Source organism: Rhea pennata, chromosome 13, assembly GCF_028389875.1.
Source record: "Rhea pennata isolate bPtePen1 chromosome 13, bPtePen1.pri, whole genome shotgun sequence".
NCBI lineage: Eukaryota > Metazoa > Chordata > Aves > Rheiformes > Rheidae > Rhea > Rhea pennata.
In genome coordinates, this window is record NC_084675.1 from 14,200,501 (window position 1) to 14,222,532 (window position 22,032).

A 22,032-nucleotide genomic window follows, 5' to 3' on the forward strand; every position below is an offset into this window, starting at 1 on the left:
GTACTCTGCCGCCTCGCTGGCTGTGGGTGATTGAGGCAACACTGTTGTCAGCAGCACGTTTTTAATTTGTTAGGTGTTGCACCTGTTGAACCTGCTTAAAGACCAGGCCTCAATGTAACTGGTGCTGTTTAAGCGCTGGACGTAACAGCAGATTGCTGCTCACGTTGTAATCTATGGTGTTTCTTGGTCAAAGGAAACCTTGTCAGCAGTTGAATAGAAATCAATTATGTTTATTATGCCCAACTTTTAAATACTGAATCTTCCTTCCATCTCCTGGGAAGGCTATAATTGACCTTTATTTTATGGACCAGGCTGGCAGAATATGCGATAGACAGCATGCAAAATGTATGAAATAAAAGCACAAGCATTACCTGGCTGTAATGAACTTTGGAAGCACCATTTTCTGTGTTTTTACTGTTAAAAAGTTTAATGAATTTTTTTCAAAGAAATAACTTGAATATTCAATACATTTTTCATTTTTCTTCAGTGTCTGCTCCCTGACTTTTAGAACAGTACTCCACAGAGAATTGACATTCTCAGTGCTTATCTGGATTTCTTAGGCTTTCTTGATGCTTTTTTATTTTCTCTGTCTGTCTCTCTTGGCATACTCCCCAAAGGATTAAAAGATTTCTAGCAGAAGCTTTTTCATCCCTGTGTAAAAATGCAAGATGATGCATATTTTGCATTTTCTCTTTCTGAGAGCAGTTTGTGCACCGGTCTTCGGAATGAAGCCACTTCCAAGTTTTTCACTCAAAAGGTTAAAAGCTGCCTACTCTGAGGTTTGGCTCGGCCTACAACCAACCCATATATAGCTGGTTTCTCATTTACTTACGTGTTGTAGATGTGCAGGTGTCGAACATGCAGTTAGTATTTGGTTGCAAGTACGTGCTCGCTTAATGGTACAGGTACTGGTCTCATAGCAGGGGAAGGTGCAGCTGTGAAATACAGGTGCAGAAATTTGCACAATGAACATTTATTTGAAAGCATAATAAATTAAGATCTTCTGCTTGCTATATAAAATCACAGAATCGGTAAGGTTGGAAGGGGCCTCTGGAGATCATCTAGTCCAACCCCCTGCTCAAGCAGGGTCACCTAGAACATTAAATTTATAAACGTATTAAATATAAAGCATTAAATTGTCTCTTGTTTTTTGATATACCAGACTGGTGGAAGCATGCTTCTCAAATTCCACATAGACTGAAAAATACCACTTTTTCCTTAGTATATTGGATAAATGTTTCTGGTGATTGAGGATTTAAAACTTCCAGGGTTTTGAACAATACCAGTTGAAAGGTGGCATTAAGTGGAGTAGTGGACACTGTGCTCATAGGACACACAAGCTTCTTAGTTAAGTGAGGCTCTGAAAAGGCAGTTTCGAAAGGTCTTTTGAATTCCTTAGTAGTGACTCTTCCTAACACTGCTCGTCCAAAATCATCACAGAAGACTGAACAGATCTTCCACAGAAGAAGTGTAAAAGGTTTGTGGTATGAAAAGGTGAGAGAAAGGGGGAGGGAGAACTTTGAGCAGTGCAAACTGTATAAAGTCACTCATCTTTGATGCAAGCTGATAATTTTTTCCTTCCTGTCAGTGGCTTTGATTTGTAGTGTTTAAACCGTTGCCTTCTGGTACTGTTTCTTGTAAACTTGCTCTACACTTGCTGTTGGAAGCATGTTCATCAGTTCCTAGTTTTGTCTGCTGCTGAGTGCTGTTCAACAGGTACAGAAATTCGTAACGGAAGTAGCTGTGTTTGGGTTATAATGAAGGTGCGTGTCAGCCAGTAAAGGCTTCGTGAACAGCTCCTGCCTGGAACCAGGACGTGTTGCGACTGAAGGGAGACGCTGGATTAGGACGCTGCTGGTACGCTAGAAGTTGATGTTCAGGTAAGAGCTTCACTCTGCAAACAACGCTGTGCTTCTGCGTCACCAGATTTTGAACTGCAGTGAAACCAATGCTCCTGCTATTTTGATCTTACCAGTTAAATAAAAAAGAACAATAAATTAGCAGGCCCTTCTTCCAACATAGGCCAGACTTCAAGAACTTAGTGCAGTATTGCCAGCAGGAGACAGAGAAAAAAAAAATCGGGCCCCCCCCCCCAATCAGAATTGGCTTTAACGTATTTTTGTTTCCCTTCTTTGAAATGAAATAAAATACAGAACGTAAAATACAAACATAAAGCATAAAACACAGAAGTGTATTTTATTTCAATCATGGGAACAGATCTTTTAAAAGACTAGAATCTCACCCTGGGAGCCAACAGTCTAAGAATAAACTAAACCACCAAATACTTCAATATGAACAATGAAATTGTCTATCTGAACAGGCAACTCATTCCATGCCAGCTGAAGTATTCCTGAAGCGACTAACTAGCGATTTTGTTTGCCTCTTTTGCTGATTTTTAGGAGTATTCCAACATTAAAACATAATTTAAAATTTTCATTTTGCTAGGTTTTCATAGTGCTAACACGTCTGCAAAGGGTAAGCCTAAAGGGAAATGTTATTAGTTGCCAAATAACAACATTGTTACTCCAGCGTCTACTAAACAGGTTAAAATGAATCTTTGCTTAAATTTTTATGCCTATATTAAAGATGAAGTTTCTCCTTGCAAGACATGTAACCATGAGTGCTAGGTCTGTCTTGCTGTGTGCTTCCCCAGCGCAGGATTCCTTTCATGACAGAGTTCCCTGAAATACTTTTATTTTGACTATTTAGAGGTAAGGCAGGAAAATGAGATCTTAAAGTAAGACAGACACCCAAGACTTCTATTAAAAGAGGTTTAATTCAGCATGGTTTCTATATGTTAACCATGTACTAGTTACTAGCTGTGACATGCAATACTTTTTTTAAAAAAATACAAAAAATTGAATATAAAAATGAGCCCAGGTCCTCTGACATCACAGTCAGTGTCAGTAAAACTTGACAGTAAAGAGAAAAGAAATGTGGAATTCCATACAGGAAAAGGTCCATAGAGCTCTTTCATAAAAGCAAAGAATTTATCACATTTGGAAGCAAAAATTTGTTTTGCTTTTATTCCTCTAGTGGTCTGGAAACAAGTTGTAGAGACTCCCTGTTAGATGTCTCCTTATCTGGCCAGATCAGTTTCCCAAATACCTGTGTGCTGTTGGGTACCATGTTTTTGCCAGGTAGCAGCCAGCTGCTAGCAGGGAATTGGAACGCAGGCAGTAATTTTGTTCCAAATCTGCCTTTATGGTTTTAACTCTGTTTTTCATTTACTTTATTAGTACCATCTGCTCTTGTTTTAATTATTTTTTGTTAAAGCCACCTGTCCTAGAACTATAGTAAATGTTCTTTAACGTATAAGGGTTTCTCTGAAATAGGTCTGTCAGATACCATATATGAGGGACATGCTATGCTTTTTACATGAGTAGTGGGTATTTATATATGGACACAAATATGTCAAGGTAGGTTGTGCTACTCTTGGAGGAAAAAAAGCCTTGTAAAGTCAAAAGATTTTTCTTCCTCAAAATACTAGACCCAAGAGATGAATAATGTCCTTTCAGAGAAAGGAGTATTAAAAAAAAAAAAAAGGCCTAGAGGGACTGTGAAAATGAATTTCACTGCAAAGACATTCTTTAGTTTGGAGGTTGATTTTACATTTTCACAGGGAGAAGGGAGTATTGCCCTCTTAGGGCCCAGGTATCCAAGTTCAGAGAATCCTCTGGTTTGTCTGGTGTGCTTCAGCAGCACAGCTTTCAACTGTGCATAGAGTGGACCAAGTCCAGCACTACTTTTCATAGGAGAACCAAGGTGAAGAACACGGAGCATGAGGTCACACCAGCAGTATCTCACACACAAACAATTTGTAGGCTTTGACTGGAGAATAGTGTCATCGGGAGGTATTTGGCAAGCCTAAGCCTTCCTTACCAGTGTGTGCAAACATGTACAAGGGCTTCCACACAAATGGGAGCAAAGGGCCAGTAAATAAATGCCTCTTCTGTTCTGCCTGGTATCTGTGGTACAATTGGAAAAGATGGCACGTGATCCCATCCAAGCAGCTTAAAAAAAATGGAATTAAATGTCTGATAGACCAGCTAACCAGAGGCACAATTATCCTTTGAGATTTGATCTTGGTGCAGATTTCCAGTTGTCATTTCTTTCTGTCACAGACAGGCAGCAGATATGCATGCACTGAAACCAGCACATTAACTATAATCTGTGCCTTCAATGCTTGAGATAATATCCAGACTTTAAAGAAATACTATTTGTTAATCTAGAAAAATACAAATAAAGTAGAGGCATTCTGTACCTCAGCTTTGGCACAGCAAGAAGTATAAAAGTTTGTTAAGTGTTAAAGATTTGGAATTAAGAAAGAATATTAAAAGCTCTGCTATAAGTTTAAAATACTATGTTTCTGTTTACTCAGTATGTTGTAGAGCTGAGTAAAGAAGAAAAAGGGGGACACTTGTTCAGACACAGACCTATGTTGCAGATTGAACTACTGTTAAAATTATTCTGAAGGGAGTGTTCAGTGGTACTGAATAGTCTCCTCTTCCACACCACTGTCCTATGCTGTTGTGATTCTATAAGCAGTGAAAAGAGGATACCAAGAGTGAAAGGGAAATATTTCAATTGGCAGTGCATTCAGCAAAGAGGAAAGTGCTTGATCATCTTCCCTTTACAACTCATTGCTGTCCTGTTCTTCAGTCAGAATCGGAATCAGAATCTTCATCTAAAAATAAAAAAGGAACAATAGTGAAAATGAAAACAGGGTGTCTTGGATGTCTGTTTCAAAGGACATTGCATATTTAGGAAAAGGCTTGTAAAATGACAGTTCTAACATGATGTAGCTTTAAATGGGCTCAAGAAATGCTGCTGAGAAGTGCTTAATATCAGACTGCTACAAATAGAGGATAACTGTTCAAACAAAAGGAGTTGAAAAGATGTTGGCACAACCACCACAAGGAAGTCTGCTTAAGACATGCTTCCTGTGCTAGAATTTTGCTGCTTGCTGTTGGGCACAGTTGTACGCTGCCATTTAAACGTATCTGCAAGCCGGAAGTTTTAGAATACTAAGAAATCCTGATGCACCTATAGGGGTACAAACTTGAGACTTAACTGGCAAGGAAGTAGGGTTTTCTGGCCTCTGCAGTTGGGAACCACAGCAGGAACATGAGTTTTGTGCCAGATAAGAGGGCTGCAGGATACAGTCCTCCTTCCATTGTCAAGTCACTGATGTAAATCTGCATGACTACGTATTTGTGAGCTGATATATTTATCTCTCAGTCTTCAAGCAAGTAAGACCTAATCTTCTGCCTAATCTTGTGCTGTAGTCAGTTCAATTTGTAGAGTTAAGTTTTCAGTCTTTCCAACAGCCTGTTCCTGTGGTCTGTTCCTGTAATTCGTCTTCCCTTGACCTTTCTTTTTGGCCTAAAGCTTACAAAGCATTTAACAGGCTACCAAAATACCCTGAAAAGACTGTTAGCATTACTGTACACCGTCTGGGGTTCTGTGTGTGTATCTTACTTTTTCTTTCTTTTTTTGGGGGGAGAGGGGGGAAGTTAAATGCAATCTTTTAGACTTGCCTTTATGCAACGTGTAGTATGACAGGGGCATGATCTATGATTTTTGTTTCGTAGGTACTGCTAAATAGGCTATGTGCTGACTTCACTTGAAATGGGTTAGAACTCCAATATTTCTACATAAAGGCTGATCTCTAACTTCGTCTAAGTGGATCTGTCTAATCTGAGGTAGTCTGTACCTCCTGTATTAGAAAGAAATTTGGTAACAGTCTTGCTCTTTTTATGCTAAGAGTGGTCTTTAGATTTCAAGGCTATTTGTCCGCAGATGTGCAAAACTTGACACTGAATAAGCTGTAATAATACAATAAAGAGAAAAGAGCTATTGAATATTAAAGATTGAAGTAACAGATGCTAATTAAGTTACTCAATGTTTTTTAAAAAGGTAGGTGTTTATTTCTAGACTAAGACATTTTGATATGAGGAAAAAGTCTTTGTTGAAGAATAATTTCTATAATTGGATTTAGCAGCTTTCAAAATCAGATGCAACAGAACTCGAGAAACTATACTTTGAATTTTCAGCTTGCTAGTATCTTGTTAACTCAGTAAAATCCCAGTTGTTATGTTTTAGACTAAGCAGCTTCATAATACAGCACAGTTGAGGCATAAAAAATTTAGATAACCAAGATGACAAACTGTTCTTACTAAGTTTGAGAGCTCTTGCAACCCTATGAAGTGTGAAATACAGGAGAGAATCTTGTGTTACATGCTTGTACAACCAAAATGGGACATTTTACGTACCGCCCTCAGGGGGACTAGAAGTGCCTTGTTTGAGAAATGTAACCAGGTCATTGAAGGTTATGTAGAAATCAATGGCATACACTATTGTGGCTACAAATCCAAACACCTAAAATGGCAAAATAATACCATCTTCAGCAACAGTTCATGTCAATCATCAGTGACAAACCAGCATTAGTTTAACTGACACAAGAAAAATTGTTAGGGAAAACCTGAGCCTGGTTTTGGACTGTGCTATTCTATAAAAGTGACTGAAAGAGAGGGGAATGGCCAAGCCTTGTGACCTGTTAACTACTGAATTATTCATAATTTGGGAGTCTAGTGACCCCTGCAGTTGCTCCAACAGATATTTCTGTAGCCCTTCCTCAGGCTAATCGCTGTCTGGCACTGTGCACGTTCTGACTGTTGTCACTGCCCTTGCATGGAGCTACAGGAGAACCTACTTCTGTGCTCCTGGGGCACTGTTTTGCATAGAGGAATCACCTAGGTTCCCTAGAAATCTCTTATCCTTTTAGTTTTTGTTTTTTTCACTGGTTTGCAAGGGTACATATCTATTATAGATTGAACTGGATTGAGACACTGTGATTCTGGAGTTACCTATATGGCGTCAAAGAACAAGAAGTCTGGTAAAAATAGGCTGTTTTTCAGTCAAACTAGAATAAATGTTGTTTTATATTTTCCATCTCTGAACAAAGTAACAAAAAAAATCTTTGTTTTGAAATTAGGTATGACAGAATTGTTTGGTAAAGGTTGCTGGTTAATTGTACTGGATAATTTTCTCATCTATCTTTTAAAAGTATTACGGAAGATTTATTTCTGTTGCATGTATTATTCATGCTTAGAGTCAAGTTGCAGATAGAGAAGCAGGATCTTATTTCTGAACACAAAATGCTGATGAAGCTCTCTCCTGAATGGTCTGTGTACTGGAGATATTCTATTTAAGAGTAAAATTATGGTGTTTTTGTTTCAGCTCATCCAGGTAAAAATCAGAGGCACAAGACTAAAATTACTTAAAATTTGCACTGTACTTACTAGTTAGAGGTTTGATTTTTTTCTTCTTTCTATTCAAGAATCTTGACATTCTTTACAGGAATGGATAAGCTTTACCTTCACTGTACAGTTGGAGAAATTGCAAGGTAGGTGCCTCCCCCAAAGCAGTGCAACCAGTATTGTTACATTGCAGTGTTAGGATGAAAACAGAGGACCATTGATATAAAATCCCTTTTTCTAAAACAGATTTAAGCAGACTATTTTTTTTTTCTTTGCTTTTTAGGCAAGTCTCAATCTAGCTTTCAACTAGTAAACTGAAGAAACTTTTATTACTTGTAAAGTAATGGCACATGATCTAAATCGTCTCTAAAGTATGTCCATATACAGTTCAGGAAAATATAAAAGTAGAAAGCTCATGTCTACTTACTCCAGCTGCTTTAGATGCTCCATCAGTATATTTTGAGACAGCAGCAATTGAGATGGCAAAGTAAATAATAGCAGCAGTGACGCACCGCAAGAAATCCTGTAAAATAAGAGATGTTGCATTGTCGGATTAATCTCATTACTCCAACATTCAAACTCCTCCAAGAATAATTTTTACAAATGATCATTCAAAACCTTTGATGTTATGTCATTGGACTTGCCTGATGCTGGAATATAACTACAGTCTCGTACTTTGTAGTGGATGAATTATTCATCTGGGAAACACTTTTAAATGAGATGATTGGAATCTTGGCATTAGTTTCTGCTCTTTGAGATATTGGTATAAATCCTACTTTTATCATACTTATGTTGGGCAGACTTTTCTTCAGACTGAGGAAGGGTATCTTTATGTTTCTCTTGGAATACAGCAAGGACTAAGGGATAGTTTTAGAAAGTTTCATGTTTAAACAACTACTTTGGTACAAAATGCTCTGGAAGAGTGTGCCGCTTTTTAAGGGTGAGAGGGCAACACTGAGAAGTGCACAAGTGTGTGCTTGTTTTGGCACTTTTCTCTTTACAAATTAGTCCTGTCTGTAGGAACTCATCATTTAGCACTAAACAAAATGTTTAATTCCTAAAACTGTCATTTCTACTTAGTGTATATAGCTGGAACTCTGGTAGCTACTATGAAATGAATTTACCTGCTGTTATCATAAAAATGTGTGCTGCTTGGGGCTGAAACTGTAGCTCTTCAGGGCAGGGGCTGTGCCCTATGATTCTGGCAGTGATGTGCTGGAGTAACAGTATCTCTGAACAGTATATCAAATAAAGAAGAATGATTCTTAGGTCATATGTTTGCCCTGTGAGCTGGCAGAACTGTGCCTTGACCTCTGTTCATAATTAATCTTCGGCCTTTTCAGAACAGATGGGTGAATAAGATGCTGTCTTGTAGGATTTGTGTTATAAGAAACTTGATTCCTCTGAAGCCACAATGAGGTCAGTTACTTATATTCTAGGGCTTGAGTATATGGAGTAATATTGAGTAATAAATACGCAAGTGCCTTTTTTGTCTTAGTTGTAGAATCAGATACATGTTTAGAATAGAACAATTGAAGTGAGATTACCAGCTGCAAAACATGCAAACTTTCATAGTGAAAGTGACTGCTATTATTTTGATCCATCAAAGGCTTTGCCCATATTGCTTTTATACTTGGACAGCTCTAATTCAAGTCTCAATATGACAAGCTACTGCTAGACTTTACCAAAAACGAATCCACATGAAATGGACGGGTATTTTTGAAAGAATTTGTACTGCTAGATAAATGCTGCCTTTACAATCTGTTTGAAGCAACAGAGACATCCAGTGGCCAGTTTGAAGTAATCGCCTGCAACTAAAAACACGAAAACCTCCCAATGAATAGCCAGTGACTTCCTTTATGTGAAATAGCCAGCAAAAGTTACAAGGCTTGCTTGCTTAACAAAGTAGTGATCAATTTTTTTCCATTGTGACTCTGCACTTATATAGCACTTCCCATTTGGAAGTTTCAAATCATTTTAGTAACGTATATGCATTATTCTATGTAGCATGCCTGTTTCCCCATTTTGTAAGGGCTGTACTATAAAAAGAATCCAGTACTGTTAAGACTTAGGCTGATGTTGTCTACTTCTGAAGATTCAACCCATAAGCCATTTGCCAGAATCATGCATAAAATCTGTGCTCTGATAAGAATATGCTTTCTGTCAACACCTAGAAAGCTAGAGTATATAGCATAGCATGGTTTTAAATGAGTAACTTTGTCATATTTTTAAAGACAGGTAATACAGAGAAGCTTCTAACAATGAGGTCAAGTTGTTAGCAGTTAGCCTAAAATCCAGTATAGACCCTCTGCTCTCATTATCTCATACTGTGCAAATAAATTTGTATTTATATTTCACATTTCACTTACCGTCAAAGGCCAGTAGAGTCCTTTAAACTTCTCATTAAGTTTAGAGGCATAAGCGAAAAAAAGAAACACTGCCAGCAGAAATTCTAAGAGTGGTGCCATCATGAAAGAAGCAGCTGAAGATGCAATATAGCAGATAAAGATGATAAATGACAGCACCTGGAGTACAAGGGAAAAGACTAGTTATTTGCATGGAACAGTAGAGCTTCAGGCAGCTATGAGCAGCTCTGAAACTTTATTTTCCTTGTATATGTCTGTCTGTCTGTTAGGATGGCATACCTTGTTTCCTGCTTTTTCTTCTGTGGCAAAAAGAATTCTCTTGCTTAGCTTGGTATAAATTTAAAGTCCATTTATTTCAAGGCATGTGAAATTGCTTTTACAGAGAGTTGCTGTGGGTTTACACCTCTCCACGTCAATAATTTAATCTGACTTGCAAACAACTTACAATATAATTCTGAAAATAGAGCAGAGCATTGCCAAGCAAACATCAAGAGCTTCAAGCTCTCAGACATGGTAGTTCTCATCTGAAATCCAAGTCATGCTCAGATACCCCAAGGTAACTCTGTATTTTTATACAAAGCTTAATAAAACTTCCAAATGGTGTACTAGAAGTCGGTCACCTCCAAGGAGAGACTTCAGTTCTGATCCCCTACTGCTTCTCATGATAAGTACTTATATATATTTAATAAAAGGGAGGCTTGTACTTGATGCTGCATGGCATGTATATTGCGTCACCCCAAAGGCAATAGGCAAAGCAGTGGCAATTGTGTTAGCCAGTGAAAACGTGAAGCAAGGAAATTCTCTGGGAGAGAGCACCCTTCTGTGCTCCCGGAGAAACCTCACTTGGGAAGTAGCTGAAAGCAGAGGGTGCAGTTACTCCAGGGTCTCACCTGCCTTGGAGAAAACTGTAGCCACAAGACAAGCGACTTGCCTATGCGCCATGAACACAAATGTGCCTGTAAACACAAAACCAGAGCTACGTTTACAGGAGGGGAAAGGGCGCATGGTAAGGAACAGCCAAGCAAACCTGAGTCAGAGTCTTTTTCCTGTTTTTATTCTTGAACATTTTACTCAAGCCAGACTTCCTTACAGAGCATTTGTACAGTGATTCCAGGCAAAATAGTCATTGCAGGAACAAAACTCTCCGTCTCCTCATTTGAAGTTACCTGGTTCTTTTTCAAGCAGTAGGCACAAACACATGCCATATCTTTACTTTTCACTAGACTAATTCTGAGCAAAACAACATGAAACTTGGCGCGCATTCCGATACCAGTGCTGTTTTATAGTTAGAACTAACTCCATCTCTGTAGGATCGTGTGCGTATGTGTAAAATATAAGCTAACACTGTTACACAATTTCCTCTTCACATAATGATCTCCAGTCAGTAATACGAAGAAGGAAACAAGCCTCAAGTTCTTCTGAGGGAATAAGACAGTATAAGAGAACCAAGAATACACTAGTGCTTTGCTATTTCTTCCTGCACTTTCCAATTCAGCTGGTTAACACCAGCCTGGGACACTCAGGGCTGCTCTCAGGAGTCCTACAGGTAAGGCGTGCAATCTGGCTTTTCTTGACTTGGTTGTTTCAAATTAGTTAATAAAGTGGCTAGCATATTAAATTATTCTTTGCAAGTGTATTTACGTGCTAACAGAGCACCTAAGCTGCTTTGTTCAGCCCTTCTTCTTGGAGGCAAATTTCTACTCTAGCAACGTTCAGTGATGTTTATGGATCATCATAGCAGTAGGCACTTTCAATCATTAGATTAAGAAAATTTTCTGAACTTGAATTCTAAATTGGGATGCTTCTGACTTTCTCACTCATCAAATCCTGGAAGTAGACATCATTTTTCCCTAGATGGCACCTCTGAAGGGAGATACAGCTTCTTGAAAAGTATGCATGTTCAGACTCTGGCAATCAATGCATTTGCCTTGTTAACTTTGAAATCTGTAGATTTAGTTACTTGTTGCTACAGCCTGTTCCTAGGAACCATCTGCACATCAGTAGTATCATTGTTGTATTTGAGAGATAAGGCACCAATTGCTCCTGTAAGAGGCCAGCCTGAAATACAGGTAATAAAAGAGCCTATTTAGGTTTAGAGGGAATGAAGCAGTTCAATCCTGCTGAAATTACTTGTTAATGTAGTGAATTAACAAACCACTCTTGATATGGGGAATCAAAAATAACCTCTTGCTTCACCAAAGATAGGTATTATGGTAGAGATTAATAATGAATGTAATAAATACTCTCCAAATTTGGTTATTCTTATTAATGGCCTTCCCTGCAGCTAGAGCTGCAGTCTGCTGGAAAAGATCAGAGTTTTTGCTAACTTTATTCTAAGAAAAAGTCTAAATAAATAGGAATGCATGATCAAGTTGCAACCCTTACAGGGAAATTTTTAGATGGAGTGTTCTCACTGTAATTTCATCTATAGTCTGTACATCTCTTCCTGTACATATGTTTCTCTTATCTCCAGATTCTTTTGGTAGTAAGTGTTCAGCCATAAACACTCTCAGTGCAGACAAATGACTGCTGAGATCACTGGCGAAAAGTCAGTCAGTTTTTGACTAGGGTGACCCTAACTGGAGTATATTGTTTTGAATTTGTTATGAGTGGGTGGTGAAATTCGAGAGGATGTGACATTTTTAGTAAGATACTGTTTTAAAATGCCTATGCATTGTTCCTGTTTCATAAGGTTGTAAGAAATTCATGTGGTGTTAATGTATAGAGTTTACTTCTGTACTTAGGCCTGTTACTTGATATTTGCCGTAGTATTTAATATTTACTCTATTATTTGCCTGTTATTTACACAGGCTCTTTTCAGTTTTTTCCAGAGTTTTCATGGAGCAGAGAGAACTTATTCAATTTATCTTATTCTCCTTAATGTGGTATTTTATTTATATGAATAAAAAGTGATACATATTGTTTGCACAGAAGATGGATATAGCAGAACTTGAACTGATAAGGGGTGGAGGGAGAACTTCCTCCTTTCTGTAATACAGCCCACTCCATTCCCCCTCCAAAGGAATAAAAACATAAAAGACTAGACTTTATGTATCTGCTTCACTCACATTTGTAGAACATAATTTGGACACTGTTTCATGTTTTCTTGGTTAAAAAAGTCACCATGTAGATAGCACATTTTTCCCACTTTTTTTTTTTTAATCTCTTTTTCTGGCTAAAACAAAGTGTGTGGTAGATGAGATCTAGAGACAAAGAAGTTCACAAACACAAACAACAGGGAGGAGATGCATTCAGAGTAAGTCCAACCAACCAAACCCCTTCAAGTATCACAAAGTTAGACCTGAACCAAACCTTGCAGACCTTTTATGAAAGAATGAAATGTAGTATCAAATGACGCATTGTACCATAGCGGGAGGGGAAGGTAAAGAGATAAATTTCAAATATGTAAGTTTGTGATGCAAAACAGGAAGAAGGGATCACTTTGATCTCTATGCTGTTTGCTATGTGACACAAGTGCTGTGTCTGTCTCTGAACAGACAGTGAGGTTTTTTATTGGTAGCATTAACTATTAGGTGAAATAAAAAGCCTTTGCATTCTCCTAACATCTGTCTCATAGCAAGATTTAAGGCAAACTGGCTAGTGAAGTGTAATTTAAATTTCACAATGTCAAGAATGTAGGCAAAGACAGAAATATGCAAACAGAGCTTACAGCTTTTTGTCAAATCCATATCAGCATCTCTGGGCCATGTAACACTGAACTAATTTGGGTGATTCGCAGACCATGCTTGAGATCACGTTCTCTGCTGTATGCTGGTAAAATCCACTAAGAGGGTTTTATACTCAGAGGTAGATATGCTCACATGCCAAACTTGGCTTTCATGCTTCTGCTGGCGCAAGTGCAGTAAATGTGGGAATTTTACAAAAGCAGGAGGTGCTGTCAGATGGGATTTTCCTCACTGCTCAATGCCTTTATTGGAAAAGGGATCTTCCACCTAACTACAGGCTCAGGCTTGTCACTTGTTCGGAGCCCTGCAATGTCTAGCTTTGTTTTTATCAGGATTAACAGAACCTGTTAGAAATGCTACTTGTCTGCTTAATCATTAAATTTAGAGTCAAAAAGATTTGAATCCTACTAAGTCTCTATAGTGATGCAAAGCTTAATACATTTGATCTTAAGTGTTAAAACAGCTTTCCATACAGATGCAATATGCACATACACATACTATTCTCCCTCAAGGGACCAATATTTCCCTCAGCCAATGTATTTTCTTGTAAGATGGAAATGAACTCTTAATTTTCCATTTTCAACTTTTATGATTTACTCTTTGGATTCCAGCTAAGAAAAAAAAAATCTCTGATGGGACGAACTTAATCATGATACATATTCCAAATTAATTTAGAAGAGCAGGCTATGTTTACTGGTGGGACAGGTCCTATACTGGTACTAACACACTTGTGTGTAGTTCTTCATGCGCATGTGACTAAAAGTGTATCAATTTTGTGAGCAATTAAATTAGCTTTTAGGAGCAAAATTTAGTGTATATTACAGGGTTATGTAACAATTCTAGAAGTACCTCAAAGCATCCCTTTCAGTGTAAAAAAAAAAAAAAAATCTCATTTGCTCTCTTCTTTGTGTATGGAGGTGGATTGGATATGCACATACAGCTCTGTCATTCCTTAGAAATAGGTCGTCTCTGTTCTCTGCTCCTCTCTAATGGGATATGCTGCAATACTGTAGTTTCATCCAAATTCCACTGAAATCAATGGAAAGATTCAGGAGATGTTGGCTGGGAACATAATGAGAGAGGCAGAGATACCATTTCAAAGGCAAGTTCAGAAGCAAGCAGGCAGGCAGTGGAGATCACTGAATCAGCTTTTGTATTGGATTCTTTATTATGATAAACCTTCTGATTTAATAAAAAATTTTGCTGTAGGTTTAGCTCTACTTGTCTTGTCTTGTACCATTCATGCCTAAAGACAGTAATGCTGACAGCACAACTTCCATCCAGCTCAAAATTCTGACTTAAGATTTTGAATTCTGATTTTGTCAAAATTTCTGACAAAAATTAGTTACTTACAAGTATTTTTGTAAATATCACTTAGCTACCTGCAGTTTTTATGTGGTACTGGGCCCAATAGCAGATGGGCTAAGTAATACTAATTACATCAGCAGATATCTGTACCAAGGTATCTGAACAGGCAGAAAAACAGGTAAGAACCCTTTTCTACCAACTACTGCATCTTTGGCCCAGTTAGAGTCCAGATTTTAAGGCAGTGTCCCACCAAGGTAAAATCCTTTAAAACAGTGCATTTGTAGTTAGGTTTTAACTATAGTGTTTCAGCTGCATTTTTTCTAAGACCTTTCTCTTCCCGTCTTTGTTCCAGTTTGTAAAGTTTGTAATTGCTACTCACTAGCTTTTGTTTGCTCTTGGTTCTTTCAAGTAGCAGTTCTTTTCATGCTGGTATTTCTGTACTCATGAAATAGAGACAATACGTTTTATATTAATTGTGAGTGCTGCTGCTCCCCTCCAGCTGCAAAAAATAATAGGAACTGTGTTGGTGTTTGAACAAGAAAGGCAGAAATTGACAGTTCCTGGTTTCTCACCTGATGGCCCCGAGCAAGCCTGCACTGGTTTGAAATGCAGCACAGAGCCTGAGACCTGGCCACAACACAGCTCACGATGTGAACAGAAACTGCAGTGTGGCAAGAGCATGCCGTGGGGCTCTTCCTGCTACACTTTGCTATTGTGCCAGCAGTATTCTTGCTTGGGTTAAAAATAAGTTGCTGAAGAGACAAAAGGATCAGTCTGAACAGTTCAGCTTTCTATTTTAGTCCCATGTGGAGAAGCAGGCATTTGGGAAAATAGAATTTTCAATCATCAAATCTAGGCAGCAGAATAGTTACTTGCCCAAACCAATTTTTCAGTTATTGGTAGAATCAGAGCACATGTCTGTGTCTTGATCCCAATGTGCAGTAACTGTAATCAGCATCGCCACCAAGATAATTGTTGGCTGGTGTCCAGCTGCCTTTGAGCTTTCCAGTCTTCTGTACTTTTTTCTTCTTTCAGTAGTTTTCAGTATCTTATAATGCACATGTAAGGAACAGATTAAAGCTCCCTTGAACTGCAAGAAGTTCATTAATTTCAATGAATCACTGACGTTAACTGTAAAAGTTAAAGAATCTGGCTCAGAGTGTGGTAACCTCCTGTTCTGGCTCTCCTATACAGTATCCTGAACCTATACAGTAACCTATACAGTAACCTGAAAAGGTCTGAGAAATGCTTAGTATTAACACTTAATCCATTATTTTGTAGGTGTTATTTCGCCTAGATTTTAAGAGTGAAGGTGAAAAAACTGTATTTTTGGATTTTACGATCTACATTTAGGCAAGGCTAGAAGTTAAAAGAGGAAGTGGAAAGACATAAGGAACAGGTGAAACAAAAGGAAGGCAGTGCCTGACGGCTCTGCAAGGTGACAGAGGCTGCTGTGCTGCAACCTTTTCTTTGGTTTTCTTTTTTGTTTTCCTGGTTGTTATGTTACAGCCCTGATGTGGACTTCACTGCCAGATGCACTCCGCAGCTTGGAACAGCTCTGCACAGGATGGGAGTCTGCAGAGCTGCCCACTTTTAACTATGTTGCTCATTGCTTTTCCTTGTAGAGCTTGTTTCCCCTTCTGACAGGCGACGTGTGAACTCCCTGAGCATTATCAGGTATTACCTATTACTATCTTTTCTGAATTATAAATCTGAGTAGGTATGTTGTTATCTTGTCTAACCTTTTGATTACAATGCCACTAACTGGAACATTTGATGTCGTTTAAAATTTTGATGATGTTGAAGATATACCCTTCCTCCCACAACCCAATACAAAACTTGATGCACCAGTTTGTACTTCCAGAGAGAATGAACACCTACTTCCTTACTCTTCTAGATTTCAAGTCTTTGAGACAAACATCTAAAGACTGGAATGATACTTCAAACAACTGAAAGCAACCTTGAGATTATAGCTTGATCCCTGTAAAGGCTGTTAAGTGATCCACTGCACGTGACACTTGTTTCACACTTCTTCTGAAGTTGCATTTTTAAAACTATGTTCAGAGAAAGGTCAACCAACTGGGTCTTGTCATTTTTCTTTTTCTAACATTTCTCTCTGACCATGCTAAAGAGAGAAGTATGGGGCTCAATGCAGTTACAGTTCAGTTCTAACACTTTCAGACTCAAACTGCTGCTGCTTCAGGGAAAAAAAAAGTATTGTTTTATCAATTTTGTCAATTTGTATTTACATTGTGTTCCCCCACCCCGTGGATTATATCCTCATCATTGATAGGGTAGCAGCTGGAAGCCTGAACTGTTCCTGTTGAAAGACTGATGTGATCATTGCCACCTTCTCCTTAGTAAGCAAAAATGTAGAAATATTTTGATACTGAAAGTTCTAGGGCAACAAAGAACAAAACAGGATCGTGCCACAGGCAGGAAAGGGTAAGATTTAAAAAAAAAGTCCTGCCAAAAAGAGCCCTGACTCTTCAGTGAGCACCTTTCTTGTCTTTACTGGGAATATGCCTAATTAAAAAACAAAAACAAAAAAATACTTAAATTTGAATACTTTTTTAGTATTGTATTTTGAAAATAATTTTCTCCTAAGTAATAATACTTAATCTTGTATTCTTGGGCTTATTAAATTGTTAATAGTAATAACTATGAAGGCTAAGCACTACCATGTAACCAGATCAATTAATTTATGGTATAAAATACAATTAGTATAATGGTTTGAAAGCAATGTGCTCCTTAAGGAAGAACTACTGAAGTGATGAGGTCATGGGCAGAACACGAAAGCTTTTGTATCCTCCCTGTGCAGAGCGTACACCCAGTGCAATCCACCAGGGACCACACAGATGCCAGGAAAATTTAGTTTATGCTATTGCAAACACAAGCTGGGCACCTTGCTCACTGGCCTGCATGTTCAAATGCGCACTGCTCCCTCCCCTTCTGCAGAAAAGAGCAAAGTGCTTAAATAGTTTAACAAGTGGCCAGTGCCGATCGCTCCTGGACAAGTGTCTGTTGTTTACTGGCAGAGAGAGAGAGAGTAGATCAGTTAGAAGTCCCTGCTGTTCAGTTATTTTTCCTCCATCACGTTTGTCATGGAGGTGAAGTTTTTGTTCCCACAGAATTAGCTGTAGGGTCATCCCACAGTACAGACCTGGCAGACAACACTGGGCTCACGCTTCTTCAAAGGAGGCTTTACACAAAGCAGCTGATGTTTTTTTATGAAGCTCCCTTCAGAGAAGACTGAAAAGAAAGCAGAATGGCAGGAAAGAAGAAAGAAAAGAGGCACAGTGATTTCTACATCCTGTATGTCACCACACTACACATGTTGAAGGACATCCACTGCATGCTTCAGACATGGAGAATAAGGAGATGCCAATTAAAGTAGTCACCAGGACAGCCATGAGGGCTTGACTGAAATGGCTGGGATGAGAAGCTGAATGCACAAGTGAGATCTTGCCTAGGTATCTTCTGGTGGCAGGTCTGAGTGTGGCTGTTAAATGGTTCCAACACAGGACAAGGGGAGCTGAAAAATAAATCTCTTATAAGGGAGAAGACAGCATGAATGATATGCTGATCATCAAGATGGTAACTTGAATATTTGGGAAAAATTAGTAGCTTAAGACAAGGGATTTAGGGGGAGAATGAAAAGAGAAAAGAAATTGAGAAGAAAAATATTAACCTGGCAGAGAAAGAGGGAAAAATAGAAAACAAAGAAGCAAGACAGTAAGAATAAATAGAGTCAGGAGAGACAGAGCTTATACATGTATTTGATGTTACTGCTTCTTTTGGCTGTGCCACCCTAGATGGAATAAAAAAAATTAATAAGGTAGGGAGATCAAAAGGAAAAGGAACAGAGGGAAAAAAAAAGCTTTCTTCTCTGAATAAAATTTGAGCTTATAATGAGCTTCTAGCAATGACAGCTTCATCACCAATTTAACTTTTCTGAATGATGTACTGAAATTCCTGGGAATTGGTAGCCCATGGAACAGTCGACATGCTGACACGAAAACTGTATCTGAACATTGTGAGAAAATTTATTTCCCCTTCTAGTAAAAATGTGTGTAAATGTTACTGAAAAAAAAAAACAGTTACAGCAATTTTGTTCAGTATCAATGAAGAGAGCTATGCTTGCAGAGGCTAGCACCCTAGCTCCCATTTCAGCTGTCTGCCTGACTCCTTTGGGATGTCACTGAGCTGCCGCGAGCCTCTGGTCTGTGAACAGTCACGTATTTCTCTCTGGCCCTGTGCTGTGCCAGGCAGGTTTCACCAGTGGCATTATACACAGCAGACCCTGGGTGGCTTCAACTTCCTTGGCCACTTTCTGCCAAGAGTAAAGGTTTTGATTCTCAAAGAAAGTCCAGATTATCTCCTGTGTGTATCAAGACATTCAGCAGTACAAGTTAAGGGAACAGGAACGGGAGAATGTGGCAACCATCTTAATTTACAAGGTTTGAGTTTGAGTCTGTTTAGCTCTTTATGACAGCTAAGCTGATAATTTGCCATCTACTTCTATTGGACAAAGTCATAGCTTTTATAGAGTTACTTCCACCAGGTATAGTACCCTGTGATCACTGGGCTGAGGGAACTGGCTGAAGTCGGTTTTTGTTCCCTTTCTGCCACAAGAGATGTAATACAACCATCCACCCTGATCGAGATATGTTTGTGGGTTGCTTCTTTGCTCTTGTGATAACACCACAGTAGCTGAACAGGGAATCTCTAACTTACCTGCAGCCTTGCTAGTATTTGCATGACTTTCAAGACTCATAACTAAAGCACATTTCTTGCGACTTGCCAAGCTGCAGAACAATAATGTGATATTCAGCAACAATATAAGAACGACATTTTGATTATGGATAAAAGACAGTATTCAAATCTGTATTCTATTCATATTACTTGCATACATTTATGTAAAACCTCTCCCAACATTAGTACTATGTTAAAGCAGAAGAATCAAATGCTCAAGACAAGAAATAAAAAATTAAAGTTGAAATGCAGAATTAAACTATGATAGCTTGGATTCATCTTCAATTATTTGGCACTGTATTTCTTTAATTACACGCAGACTAGATTTATTCAGATGTCTGTGTTGCCTTCAACAATTTCTTCTGGGAAAGTTGACACAATCATAGGGGAACTACAGCTGTCTGCCTTCTGCCAAGAAATGACATCCTAAACATGTGGGCTGGCCTGCAAGGAGCACACATTAAGCTCATTCTGCAGCTTTCTCAGATGCGATTTTAGAGCTGCTTTTAGCTAGCCAAACCCTCAGAAAGCCCTGCATGACCTTACAAAGGATAAATCCCTGTTTTGTCAAGACAGAGCAGTTTTTATTACCCCAAGGAAGTATAACCAGTGCTTCTCTATGACAACAAAAGGGAGAGTCTGATCTTATGACCAAGACAGTGTTCCTCAAATACGTCATCTCTCATACACGTTAAAAAGCCAGGCTGTCTGAAAGCCTTAATTTACTTGCTGTTAGGTTGTATAGGAAATTCCAGTATATATCATAGTATGTAACTAAAATATATGCGAAAGGAAGAAAGTTAGTTTGGCTTTACTGTCTTCTAAATGGAAGTGCTTTTCTGTCAACCACAGATGTTGCATAAGTAATAGGGAGAAAGAGGGGTGGATTTACCTAGAATTTTTAAGAATTCTCAGTGGAGCTAATAGACTGCATGATCTACAACTATGCAGCTTGAGGCTTGTGGTCCCAGCCATAGAAATCATCCTTACTTCCTGAATACTGTAATGTTTTTTTTTTTTAAACCAGTCTCTCACCTCCTAGCGCTTTCACCTCTCCTTCTACCATGGGCCAGCACTCGAAGACTACAAACTCACAGGGACGTGAGAAGGCTCAGCTGGCCACTCACTTGTTACCCTCTTTGTCAATAGTTTATAGCATATGGCAACCAGGGACCAGAGTGTGCTGCCTACTAGCTGCTATTCCCTTTCCTTTCAGTTCCTTGGATTTGTTTCCTTCTCTTAGCTAACACAGTAGGTACCCAGACACATTTAAAAACTAGCGCTCTACATACCTGACCACTAGTTTGGGCTGCCTTGCTACTTTGACTGTCTGTTGGCTCCTAAACAGCTGAAATACCAGCTAAAATTGCAGAGAGCTTGCTGTTGAAATTTCTTATTATTTCTAATACAAGTAATTGAAACTAACTTCAATCGATTAACTTCTCCCTTAAAATTAAGTTCTGATTGCCAGATACCCTCTAACAATGTGGGTGGATTTTCTGTCCCAGCTGCCAGACTTCAAGAGCTTTACAAGTAAGTACAATGCTGTAAGCGTTGCACGAAAAATTGAATGCCTGTAATTACGACCAGCACAGATCCGCAAACTTGACCCACAGGAAAACCACCACGTATTTCTGGGAGAGCTTCGCTTCCAGAGCTAGACTGAGCGTTGCTGTTTGGTGCTGCCAGAGCAAACTGAACAGCTGCGGTCAGGGGCAAGCGTGGGTTTCGAGGAGCCCGGGGCAGGAGTCTGGAGAGCGCGATCCTCCAGCTAAGGACCTGGCCCCTAACGAACACGCCGGCGCTTCCCTGCGGTACCGTCGCGGGTGGCACTGCGATCGGCGCAGTGCAAGCACCCGGTCAGCAGCGCCGGCCGGGAGCCGAGAAGGAAGGCTCTCAGGACGCTTCCGAGGGGCTCCCAGCACGGCCCAGGCGCGGGGACGGCGGCGGCCCCGTCCGGCAGCCCTCGCCGGGCAGCGCGGCCTTACCGACTCGGCGAGCAGGAGCTGGCCCTTGCGGGAGCGGAGCAGCTCGGCGGGCGGCAGGAGCGCGCGCACCCCGGGCGGCGCGGCGGCGGCCCCCGCGGGCTCGGGCTGCTCCATGGCCCGGGGCTCGGCGGCGGCGCTTCCCGCTTGCGCTCGCCTCTTCCCCCCTCCTTTGAGGGAGGGAAGCGGAAATCCTGACACTGCGGAAACGTGAAAAAAACTTTCAGCATCCCCAAACCTGGGGGGGGGGGGGGGGGGACGGCTCCAAGGGGCTGCCCGCCCGCCCGCCCCGTGCGCGCCTCGCGGCGCCCCCTCCGCTCCGTGACGGGCGCGCGGCGCGGCGCGGCGCGGGCCGGTAACGGTCGCCGGGGCGCGCGCGGCGCGGTGGGCGCCGCCGCTTGGGCAGCGCCTCGCGCAGCGCCCCCCTCCCCTCAGGGCGCGGCCGGCCCGCCCGCCGCGCGCCCCCCGAGGCGGCGGTGGCCGCGGCGCTCGGGCCGCCCTGCCGCCCCTCAGCGCCCGCCTGCGCCGGGCGGCCGTGGGGGGCTCTCGGCGCCACTCCGGACCGAAAATCAGCAGGTCTCAGCAACGAAACGCGTGGCGTGAGGTGCCGACCAGCCAGGAGGCCGATCTACGGAATGGGGAGCAAAAGTAAAGGTGAAAAAACCCTACT

The 22,032-nt window shown here is 40.3% G+C and overlaps 1 protein-coding gene across 3 annotated transcripts; it reads right to left on the reverse strand.

The window, feature by feature from the left end:
• Window positions 1–2,757: 2,757 nt before the first annotated feature.
• Window positions 2,758–21,479, reverse strand: CMTM3 (CKLF like MARVEL transmembrane domain containing 3). Of its 3 annotated transcripts, XM_062586805.1 has the most exons (6): window positions 21,366–21,440; window positions 10,519–10,584; window positions 9,632–9,787; window positions 7,690–7,785; window positions 6,276–6,381; window positions 2,758–4,687 (listed from the first exon to the last, which is right to left on the reverse strand). In XM_062586805.1, exons 3-6 carry the CDS (start codon window positions 9,731–9,733, stop codon window positions 4,659–4,661), a joined length of 333 nt encoding a protein of 110 aa, XP_062442789.1. In that variant the 5' UTR covers window positions 9,734–9,787; window positions 10,519–10,584; window positions 21,366–21,440; the 3' UTR covers window positions 2,758–4,658. The 3 variants fall into 3 exon arrangements, with proteins under 3 accessions (XP_062442789.1, XP_062442788.1, XP_062442790.1); XM_062586804.1 differs by lacking the exon at window positions 10,519–10,584 and having other exon boundaries at window positions 21,366–21,479; XM_062586806.1 differs by lacking the exons at window positions 10,519–10,584; window positions 21,366–21,440 and adding an exon at window positions 15,002–15,260.
• Between the last annotated feature and the right edge of the window lie 553 nt (window positions 21,480–22,032).

Bases quoted from the DNA above. Each gene is read 5' to 3' on its own strand.
- CMTM3 (XM_062586804.1), bottom strand. From the start codon at position 21,479: ATGGAGCAGCCCGAGCCCGCGGGGGCCGCCGCCGCGCCGCCCGGGGTG. The intron at 6,382-7,689 runs GTAAGTAGACAT...TTGCCATTTTAG, and splicing joins GAGCATCTAAAGCAGCTGGA to GTGTTTGGATTTGTAGCCAC. The intron at 4,688-6,275 runs GTACGTAAAATG...TTTTATTTTTAG, and splicing joins TTCTAGTCCCCCTGAGGGCG to ATGAAGATTCTGATTCCGAT.